The following is an 11,930-nucleotide window of genomic DNA, read 5'->3' on the forward strand; positions in this document are numbered from 1 at the left end:
TAGGAGAATTAAATCTATATATAAATGAAGTGTTTGCACACTGCTCCTTTATGAATGGGTGTTGTGATCCATAATCTCAAGTGTATATATATACATACACACACACACCTTTTTGTTTACTTTGAGTTGGTCATCAAGTTTAATCAGTAACTTTTGACACGATACTTCCTCCTGCTACCAAGTTTCCATTTTGGGGGTCAGTCCTTGGAATGGACTGTACAGGCTCAAGAGTGAGAGGAGGAGGATAATTAAGAGGCTATGGCAAAGTTAAGGGAGATGGAGATGTTGAGGATGGTCTGACTCTGGAAATTTTTTGAAGGTAGAGCTGGAGGAGAATATCATTTATCAAACAGCTGGAAAACTTTTTAATGATTATTTTTTTCTGAATTTACCTCTTGGATGCAGAATATCCTTGTGTTGGGTGTGGGAGGCCTTGACAAGCTATTAAAAACCTTACTCGTTTAATTGTATTCTAATATTGAGTTATGATAATACCAGCCAAATTCAGTTTTGCTGAAGCGTTAGAGGAGAAACTGGTTTTGTTGTGAAATTAGTTTCAGTTCAAATGTAGTTCTTTCTTACTGGAGAGCCAGGGAATGGTTCTGAGATCGATTAGTCAGGTCAGGCAAACCATTTCGTTTGGTTTGAAACTGAGGGGAAAAATAACAAAAAAAACTCAAACTCGTTTTTGTGGAGTCGATTCTCACTACTAGCAACCCTGTAGGACAGAGTAGAATTGCCTCATAGGGTTTCCAAGGAGCAGCTGGTGGATTTGAACTGCCAACCTTTTGGTTAGCAGCCAAGGTCTTAACCATTGCCCTACCAGAGCTCTAGTTTGAAACTAGTGTTTTTAAATTTTACTTTTAGCCACACTGAAAAATCTTAATTTATCTATCTTGTTCCTTGTTCTCACTTGAGGAATTACTAGTCAGACTTACTCACAGTCTGAAATAGTGGGTTATCTGTGCTTTTTTACTTCTGATCCTTTTAGTGACATGTATCTAGGAGTTTAGCTTCTTTCTTATTAAAAGTCTTAGAAAAGATGGAAGGAAAGTTTATTAGCTTATGCATTTATTTCATCCTGGTGTTCTAGTCCAGTTCCTAGGAATTCAGTCCAACTGAATGCCCATTCTGCACTCAAAAAAACTCGAGGATGAGACGATAGATTTTTTTAAACAGCCCTGTTTTAAATTGGAGAGCTAATAAATATTTTGTTTCCTCTCCTGTGGAAGGCATAATATTTTTTTGGGTGTGTGTGTGTGTGTATATATGTATACATATATATATCTGATGTATATATACACACCTATATAGATACATATATCTTAGTCTTTCTGCTGTTAGATTAATTTAACTCTCATTGATCGAATTGGAGACTGTAAATGTTTATAAACCATATAAAGCAATGGAAATGGCTTTAGTATAATCATAGTTTTTTGTGTTAACCTATGTAAGTATTCCATATTTTCAACCAGGGGTGTTAAACTTCTGTGTTTTTTGTTCTTCATATCAAAGCTCATGAGGCATAGGAAAAATTAGTTCAGGGCTATATAAATTAATTTAGGGGGAGAATAGATAAATGTTTATCAGATTTTAAAGTTAGTAAGAAAATAAATTCCAACAAATAAGTGCCTCAGTTGTGTTTTATGGCCCGGTTAAAAGTAGAGGGAGAGAGAGGGATGGTAGGGGGAATGAGAAAGGAGAATGTTAAGCTAAATAGAGGAATATGTATTAGGTGAAGGGATTTCATATGTGCAGATTTTAAGTAACATTGCCACCTTGTGGATTTTAGAATATTTCCTCTAGAGACCAAGTCTTGTTTTTTATAATCATAGTTTTAAAGTGGGGAGGGGCTGGGGCAGGATTGATGGATAGAGGTTGTGGGTGCGTGTTACTTCCGCTTATTTAAGCCACAGATCAGCTGTTGAGGGCTAGAAATGTCTTACCCTGGTTTATTCTTTTAGTTAATATCTTTAAGTTTATCTTTATTTCTTATGACTGTTTTTTTAGTCTCTTCATGGTTCTCTTTGAGATTGCCAACGGATATAAAGACTAGGTATCTAGGTGTGAATGTCCTAGTGAGTTTTGGGAGGGGGTGTGAATTCAGTTAAATTTTACTGTGCTGTTTTTCCTCTACTCTTTGTTTATAGGCATCACGATATCCTCAAGCTTCAGGAATGCCTCTTCCTTTTCTTACTGCATTCAGGTTTTTTTCTGGTTAACTGGGACTTCATAATTCATTTTGTGTTTGAGCTTGAGAATCTATGTTTACCTCTTTGTGATGCCAGAGCCTGCTTCTACCACAGATGTAACTGTGGCTTTTCTCAAGACTGCATATCGTTACTGTCTTGCGCGTGGCTCTAGGAGCACAAAATAAAAAGAGTGAGGCAGGCTCCATGTAACAGTATTATGGCGAAACCAGCTTAGCACACTACCTCCCTTCCTACGATGTATTAGCAGCATCTTCATTTATAAGGACTGGTGTGTCCAACAAGACACAAATGTATGTTGTGCTTATGGGGATTCTGGCTGGAACTTGGGCCCAGTGGAGTTTTAAGTTTGTTCTTCCTGCTTTTCTCCCTGTATTTTATATCCATCATCTTTCTCCTTTTTTCTCCTCTTGCTTTTTCTTTATTAAATATGACCAGGGTAAGATTGTTTGATTTAGAAATGTCAATAAATACAGCTGGTCTACAAGTGAAGCCCTTTGAGCATAAATTGACAGAGCACTTAGTGCAATTCTTCCCAGTGGTAATAGGAAATAATCAAAAAAGTGCAAGAAAAGTTGCTGTCAGAGGCTTTCATAGAAACCAACCTAAAAGGTTATAATGCTTTCTTACGTTATTTAAAATCATCATTTAAAACACCATTTAGAAATAGTGATCCCTGTGTTGGAACCTTCTCTGTCTCTTTTTTTCTTATTCTTAGAGACCTGTAAAAGCTGCTGGGCATAGTGTGTGTGTGTGTGCGCGCGCGTGTGTGTTTAATGAGAACTTTTCAGTGTTGTTAGTTGCCATCCGTTTGTCTTAGACTTACGGTGAAATGGCAGCCTTGTGTATATCACAGAATGAAATGTTGCCCGGTCCTGTGCCATCTTGAGTCCTGGTCCATTGTTGCAGCTATTGTGTCAATCCAATTCGTGAGGGTTTCCCATATTTTCATTGGTCCCCTACTTTACCAAGCATCATGTAGTTTAGTGTGTAGGTCCAAGGAAGTAAACACATTTAAAAGCTTCATTAAAATTATTAAAAATAATTTTTTAAACTGTATCACGCATTTATATTCTAAACAGTTTGAAAACAGAATTTCCTTTGTAATCCTGTTTTTTTTTTTTTTAATAATGTGTTTTAGGTTAAATTTTACTTGGCAAATTAGGTTCCTCTTTTTTTTTTTTTTTTTTAACCCTGGTGGTGTAGTGGTTAAGAATTGTGGCTGCTAACCAAAAGGTCGGCAGTGTGAATCCACCGGGCACTCCTTGGAAACTCTGTGGGGCAGCTCTCCTCTGTCCTGTAGTGTAGCTATGAGTTGAAATCAACCTGACAGCAACAGGTTTGGGGTTTTTCTTTTTCTTAAACAATTTTTATACAGATTTTTCTGTGCCATTGGTTACAGTTTTTATGATGTGTCAGCATTCTCATTATTTCCATTCTCTTTGTTCTGTTTCCATTGATCTAGCTTCCCTTCCCCTCTTTGTCATCTCATCTTTGCTTTTGAGTAAATGTTGACCCTTTGGTCTTGTAAAGTTGATTGTTTAAGGGAGCACAACTGTTTTATTTTATAAGCCAATCTATTATTTGTCTGAAAGATAACCTACAGAAATAGCTGCAATTCCAAGCTGAAAGGGTATCTTAGAGCATTAGTCTCGGGGGTTCCTCTAGTCTCTGTTGGTCCAATAAACAAACAAAAACAAACCCGCTGCTTTCGAGTCGATTCTGACTCATAGTGATCCTATAGGGCAGAGTAGAACTACCCCATAGAGTTTCCAAGGAGCGCCTGGCGGATTTGAACTGTTGACCTTTTGGTTAGCAGCTGTAGCACTTAACCACTACCCCACCAGGGTTCCGTTGGTCTAATAAGTCGGCCTTTTTTAGGAATTTGAGTTTTGTTCTATATTTTTCTCCCATTCTACCTGGGACCTTCTATTGTGTCCCTAGTCAGACTGGTCAGTAGTGGTAGAAGAGGCTGTGGGTTTGTGTAGGCTATTAGTCCCATGGACAAGTTTCTACTTTGAGCCATTGATTGTCTTCATTCTCTTTAGCTCCATATGAGTAGAGACCAATAGTTGTATCTTAGATGGCCACTCGCAAGCTTTTAAGACCCCAGATGCTAATCACCAAATTGGCATGTAGAACGTTATCTTCGTGAACTATTTTATGCCAATTGACTAACTTGTCCTCTGAGACTATGGTCCCAAGCCTTTTACCCTAGTAAAGCAATCCTGCGAGTTGCTTGGATGTATCTAGGAAGCCTCCAGGAAACCCTGGTGGTGTAGTGGTAAGTGTTCTGGCTGCTAACCAAAAGGCTGGCAGTTCAGATCTGCCAGGTGCTCCTTGGAAACTCTATGGGGCAGTTCTACTCTGTCCTTTAAGGCCACTATGAGTCGGACTCGACTCAATGGCAGCGGCTAGGAAGCCTCCATAACTGTGCCCCCTATGTGGCTCATTACATATGTGGGTATGTTTGCAGCACACACAAAGGTATATATACACCTGCTTACACATACACCTCTACATGCACGTGCATTTACTCGCACATGCCTTTCTATACACATTACGCATCCAGATCTTCCTACGTAACCACATACGTATTTTTTGATTGTTTTCACTGTTGGAAAACTGTATGGTAGCATTTACCAAAATTATTTCTTCTTCTCACTCACTTCTTAGTCTTTGTTTACTTTGGTCAAGTTGTGCTGTCGTCACTTATCACCAAAAGTAACAAGTGTCTGTTGTCTAAAAAGTGATTCTCCTCTCCCTCCCACTCCTAGTAACCATCAAAGAACTTTGCTCTCTGTGTGTTTAGCTATTCTCGACTTTTTATAATAGTGGGACCGTACAATATTTGTATTTTTGTTATTGAATTATTTCACTCAGCATAATGTCCCCCAGATTTATTCATGTTATGTTTTGGGGACTCCTCAGTTTTTTTATAGTTGCATAGTATTCTCTTGTATGTGTATTACCAGATTTATTTGTTCATCCGTTGATGGGTACTTAGGCTGTTTCCATCTTTCTACTATTATGAATAATGCTGCAGTGGACATAGGCATGCATTTACTTTTCCTTTTTTATTCTAGTAACAATGTATATAACATTTGCCAATTCAACAGTTTTTACATGTATAATTCGGTGACAGTGCGTACGTTCATCATATTGTGCAGCCATTACCATTACCAGTATCCTTTCCCACATTATTCTACCATCAATTATGGAAAATCAGTGGCCCCCAAACATAACTTTTAATGCAGCCAATTTTTTTTGCAGAAGGATTCATGAAAACTGTCGTAAGGTTTTTCTTTTTCCCTCATTTTACTATATTTTTATTTTGAAATAATTTCAAATTATTCTGTAATTATTCAAATTACAGAAATTTCAAAAATAGTACAGAGAACTTCCATATACTCTTCTCCCAGATTTACCATTATAACGCTTTTGCCACATTTGCTTTATCATTCTCCTTGGCTGTGTGTGTAATTTTTTTTTTCCTGAGCCATTTATGAGGAAGTTCCAGGCATTATGTCCCTCTCTTCTAAATATTTTGGTGTATAGTTCCTAAGAACAAGAACATACACTTACATAAGCACAGTACAATTATCAAAATCAGAACACTGACATAATACTATTATCTAATCTACAGATTTTATTCAGATTTTGCCAGTTCTCTTAACATTCTTGATAGCATTTTCCATTTCGCCAGCTTCTAACCCCCTCCACCCTCTCATCTCTCCTCCAGGCAGGAGATGGCAACATAGTCTCAAGTGTCCACCTGCTCCAAGAAGCTCACTCCTCACCAGCATCCCTCTCCAACCCATTCTCCAGTCCAATCCATGCCTGAAGAGTTGGCTTTGGGAATGTTTCCTGTCCTGGGCCAACAGAAGGTCTGGGGGCCATGACCACCGGGGTCCTTCTAGTCTCAGTCAGACCATTAAGTCTGGTCTTATGAAAATTTGGAATCTGCATCCCACTGCTCTCCTGCTCCCTCAGGGGTTCTCTGTTGTGTTCCCTGTCAGGGCAGTCATTGGTTGTAGCCAGGCACCATCTAGTTTTTCTGGTCTCAGGCTGATGTAGTCTCTGGTTCATGTGGCCCTTTCTGTCTCTTGGGCTGGTAATGGCGTGTGTCCTTGGTATTCTTCATTCTCTTTTGGTCCAGGTGGGTTGAGACCAGTTGATGCACCTTAGATGGCTGCTTGCTAGCGTTTAAGACCCCAGACGCCACTGTTCAAAGTGGGATGCAGAATGTTTTCTTAATGGATTTTATTATGCCAATTGACTTAGATGTCCCCTGAAACCACGGTCCCCAGACCCCTGCTCCTGCTACGCTGGCCTTCGAAGCATTCAGTTTATTCAGGGAACTGCTTTGCTTTTGGTTTACTCCAATTGTGCCGACCTCCCCTGTATTGCATGCTGCCTTTCCCTTCACCTAAAGTAGTTCTTATCTACTATCTAATTAGTGAATGCCCCTCTCCCACCCTCCCTCCCTCCCTCCTCTGGTAACCACAAAAGAATGTTTTCTTCTCAGTTTAAACTATTTTTCAAGTTCTTATAATAGTGGTCTTATTACAATATTTGTTCTTTTGCAACTGACTAATTTCACTCAGCATAATGCGTTCCAGGTTCCTCCATGTTATGAAATGTTTCACAGATTCCTCACTGTTCTTTATCCATGCATAGTATTCCATTGTGTGAATATACTATATTTATCCATTCATCCATTGATGGGCACCTTGGTTGATTCCATTTTTTGCTGTTGTAAACAGTGCTGCAGTAAACATGGGTGTGCATATATCTGTTCGTGTAAAGGCTCTTATTTCTCTAGGATATATTCCAAGGAGTGGGATTGCTGGATCCTACGGTGGTTCTATTTCTAGCTTTTTAAGGAAGCGCCAAATAGATTTCCAAAGTGGTTTATGCTATTTCTTTTTGTAGAATGTCACCAGTTTGGGTTTGTCTAAGGTTTCCTCATTATGTACATTCAAGTTATACTTCTCTAGCTGGGATACTACATAAGTGATGTTGTGTCCTTACGTGCATCACATTAGGAGGGACATACAAAATGTCCATTTATGCAATTATTGCTAATTTAACTTTGAGCCCTTGCTTGGGGTGTTATCCACCAGGTTCTCCACTGTAAAGTTAATGTTTTTTTCCCTTTTAATAAATAATTTGTGGGAAAGTATTATGAGACTATGTAAATATCCTGTTCCTCATCAGCTTTTCACTTTCTACTTTTAGCATCCATTGATAATTCTTACCTAATTTGGATATTACTATGAGAGTTGTTTGGAAACCCTGCTGGTGTAGTGGTTAAGTGCTACGGCTGCTAACCAAAAAGGTCAGCAGTTCGAATCTACCATGCGCTTCTTGGAAAGTCTATGGGGCAATTCTCCTCTGTCCTATATGGTTGCCATGAGTCGGAATCGACTCAATGGCAGTAGGTTTGTTTTTTTGGGTTTTTTGATAGTTGTTTACTTATCAGTATAGTTATATAAAAGGAGCCCTGTTGGCACAGTGGTTAAGTGCTTAGCTTCTAACTGAAAGGTGGGTGGTTCGAATCCACCAGCTGCTTTTCAAGAGAAAAAACTTGGTCATCTGCTTCCTTAAAGATTACAACCTAGTAGGAAACCCTATGGTGCTGTTCTGTTCTGTCATATAGGGTTGCTATGAATTGGAATCGACTTGACGGAACCTAACAAAAAGATAGTTATATAATGCTCAAATTGTTGAAGATTTGGCCAGTAGGAGGCCCTTCAAGTAGGATTCTGCTCGTTACTCCATTTCTAATCTCTATTGCTATTTTAAGTGAAGATAATATTAAAAAAATCTTGGTCAACCATTTAAAATCCTGTGAAACATTTAAAATATTTTAACTTGTGCCAAATTCACTTATTTTACTTTTTAAGATAGTGTAATATGAATGGATAAAGTGAATATGGGTGTTTTCTTTATTAAATGATTTGTAAATATATAAGCTTTGTGTACACTAGAACTACATATGGAATTAGAAGGGCAATTTAGTCAATTTGCTGAATTGTATCCATGTGCTTCTTGATGTTGCTCAGGGGATTAAGACAGCTAACGCCATTGCTTGTAACGTATTTGTATCATTTAAAATAAGTCTTCTGGCATACAGGTTTACATTAGGACACGGCTTATGCTTGTCCTCTTGGTATCACTGTATAGTTAAGATTCAGGAATCTTTATTTTTGTACTTAGTTTTAGGCAAAATTAAACACGGCACTTGGTAGGACTTAGCAGCATATAAAGAAGAATAAAGTTTGTGTTTAAAAAATACGACAGTGCAGTAAGTGCCATTATAGAATGCTGTTTTTGAATTTGAGTATTTTAAATCCTGTTATTAAGCATGCTGGTATAAGTGTATTTCTTAGAGAAAAACATGGATTTGGCACAAGAGTGATTCAGAATCTAAGTTTTCTAACCTAGCAGAACAATTTGTACTTCTGGGGTTATATTGTATTAAAATAAGAGATGATAGACTTTCGTTGGAAAATCAATCTTAGCCTGTTATCTAATGCTAAACTTGTAAGTGGTTGTGGGTGACATTAAAGACTTGTATTGCTTTCTAGAAGCTTTTGGTCTAGTTGGGTTCTCCACTGTAAAGTTAGGACTAATCTTACATGAAACAAGACAGAATGCGATTTAGTTTTCTGTTGTGGATGCAGATTTAGGAAAACGACATTGAAGGCAATAGTGGTTAAGGAAGTCTCAAAAGCATAGGAATAAGATTTAATCAAGGAACACACATACACACACTGAAGAGTCTAGATTTTCTGAAACCAAATATAGATGTTGGTCAGTAAATAGAAGTTGGATAAATGGAATTCATCCAGATTATGAAAGGCAAAACCAAGGTGATGAGTTTAAAATGGATATGAGAAATAAGGTGTTGAAAGCTTTACTAGTTTAAAAATGTTAATATAGACCATTATTTGATCAACTCCAAAGATTCTTCTTCATCCTTTTTTGTTGTTGTTGTTACTGAGCCCTGTCCTGACCAGCTCCCCCTTTTTATTTCTATTTCATATATATTATTTATTTTGCTGCTGTTACTGAGAATATGTACAACAAATGTGCAGTTCAACAGTTTCTACATGTACCATTTAGTGACATTGGTTAGATTCTTTGAGTTGTGCAATCACTCCCACCCTCCTTTTCTGAGTTGTTACTTCCTATTAACATAAAGTCACTGCCCCCTAAGGTTCCTACTTTGATCCCATATAGTTCTTAAAAAAAACAATGTTTGAGGCAGACATTTTTTACTAGTTAAGCTAAACTACTGTTTGGTTTTAAGGAGACTTCAGGGGATATTTTTGGTTTAAGGTTTAAAGATAATCTCAGGGTAATAGTTTCAGGGGTTCATCCAAAGGTTTTTTAAACTGAAATTTTCCTATTATAAATGATACACAGTCATTATTGAAATTTTGGGAAAACACATAAGGGAAAAAAAAATTAGCACCACCCAGGAACATCAAAACTTTTGAGGTCTCTTATGTTGAACTACTTTTATTTTCCTTGTTTCTGACTTGAAATTGATTTCCAGAGATAGGAGTTAATGTATGGGTTGTTATTTTATTTAAAAATTTAAAGCGAATTCTAAAGTAATATCCCACATCTTGGTGTGTTGGTGAGTTTATCTCTAGAGCAGGAATAATACAGTTCTTATACGGTGATTATGAAGATGATTATTATAACATATAGTGCCCGAAACATGGAAGCGCTTAAGTGGTAGTTGCTAATTTTAGGGAATGGCTTTAGCAGTAACTTCAGAACCATAGTTACCATAGGATAGATGGGAGCAAGTGGCTCCTGTAATAGATCACTGAATCATGTGTAAGTTGTAGGCCTGTCTGTTCCTAACTCCGTAATGCTTCTGCTTTTAAAAGCTGTGTGATTGAGTCATTTTTAAACATTGTAATATATGAGGCAGTGTGCGAAATGGAAGGCTGATAACTTTATGAAAGGCTAAAAGAATAATTCTTACAGGAAAATGCGTATTTAGATTTATTTCAGGAAAAACTAAGTATGCAATTTTCAAAATCCACTTCTAGCTAGTTTTTAACCCCCTTGTCTTCCCCAGGAGACAGGAGCTGAACTAAAGGTTTTCTTGTTGGGTTACTATGGATTAGAGGTTTTTTGTACATTAGCTCATTAATTTTCTCCCACAGCTCTTAAAGAAATTGAGGCCTAGGGATATGTCCAAGGCCTTAGGACTAGTATGGGATTTGAATTTAGGTCAGTCTGACTCTAGTACTCTAAGGGCTTTTTTTCTTAGGTACTATGTATGCTGCTTTCCTTCCTCAGGCCATTGATGTATTATTTCCATCAGGCCCATAGTCCTGCCGACTGGCAAGTATTAGCCTAAGCCAAGTATAATTTGGAAAACAAATTTTGTATTAATTGGGATGCTTGAGTGTTAATGCTTTGGTTTAAAATATAACAGGTAAAAGCCAGCTTTTATGCACAAATAAGTTTTTACTGAGTTACTCTGTGAAGTTTTAATTTTTAAGCATGTGTGTTCCACTAAGTTTTAACTAACCATTTCAACTTTTTTCTTACCTCTGTAGGAACGTCAAGGTCGTGGGAAATAAAGGCAGTTCTGCACAGACTGCGGCAACGGTTGCATCTGCATATCCTAAAGAGGAAAAAATGACCTTCGAGAGAATTAGGACTTTTTTATTAATTTCATTGACTTCAGAGACGATTGCAGACTTACAGTTTAAGTATTGGAATTTCACAAAAGACATAGGACTTAACTGGAAAATGAAAAAAAAAAAGAAAAAGAAAAAACTAAACAAAAAATCCCTCTAGGGTAGATTAGGTGAAAACGTCCCCTTTATTTTGGCTTTGGTTGTGATTTCAGAGCATAATGCTTTGTTTTTTTGTCTTTTTACTATGTTTTTCGGATTTTAAAGTCCGTAAGTGCATACAGTTTTCTCTATTTTAAACCCTTTCCTCCCCCCGTTTTGACATTTGCACTTGGAGAACACTTGAGTTGCGAAGGTTTTGGGCATCCACCCCAGAAAGTGGTAATTTGGTTTTTCCCTTCCAAACTGGAAGAACATTTTTATGAAGAATTTTTGTCTAGGAAAATTTAACAGTGTTACCCAAGGTTGTGTCTTTAAGGGTGGTTCATTTTCTCTGACCCTTTGTTACTCAAAGTAAAGTACTAGGAGTCCTAAGAAATGTTCTGTTCTTGTACATTATACTGATTAAGTCAGGATTAATTTGATTTCAAAGCTAAGAACAGTGGTAAAAACTTGTTTACAGAAATGCATTTTGGAAGAGAAAATATTGTAAAACGTGTAGTGAATGTTTCTTCAGTTTCTTGTTCAGCCAATGAGGAAAGGGCATTGCCTTTCTTTTTACCATTAATCACTTCTCAATAAACGTGAGATCCTGTTGAGCATCACTTCTAGTACCATTCAGTGTTATTTGAGTCTGATATATTTTGCAAAAGATTTGGAGTATTACCGGGTAAGGAGTTTTAAGAGGTGAGGTGGCAACTATTTAGAAAGTTTATACTAAATGGAAACAGTTGAGGCTTTTTAAGCGAGGGCTGGATAACTCTGACTTCTGCAAAGCAAGGTGGGCCAAGGTTCATCCTGCTTTGTTTCTGGATTCTTCCCAGAAGAGGTAGAGCCATTCAACACATACTTGTGTTATTAGGGTGCCAAGCACTGTGCTAATTCCATA

At 37.4% G+C, this 11,930-nt stretch overlaps 1 protein-coding gene across 1 annotated transcript in view; it reads left to right on the forward strand.

Moving 5' to 3' along the window:
* YTHDF2 (YTH N6-methyladenosine RNA binding protein F2) overlaps positions 1-11,448 on the forward strand; it is a 30,543-nt gene extending 19,095 nt beyond the window's left edge. The window contains exon 5 of the mRNA XM_049878484.1: positions 10,802-11,448. Within this exon, the coding sequence (XP_049734441.1) occupies positions 10,802-10,825 (24 nt within the window). The 3' untranslated portion in view covers positions 10,826-11,448. The remainder of the gene's footprint in view (positions 1-10,801) is intronic.
* Positions 11,449-11,930: the final 482 nt, after the last annotated feature.

Source organism: Elephas maximus, chromosome 3 (genome assembly GCF_024166365.1).
Source record: "Elephas maximus indicus isolate mEleMax1 chromosome 3, mEleMax1 primary haplotype, whole genome shotgun sequence".
NCBI classification, from domain to species: Eukaryota; Metazoa; Chordata; class Mammalia; order Proboscidea; family Elephantidae; genus Elephas; species Elephas maximus.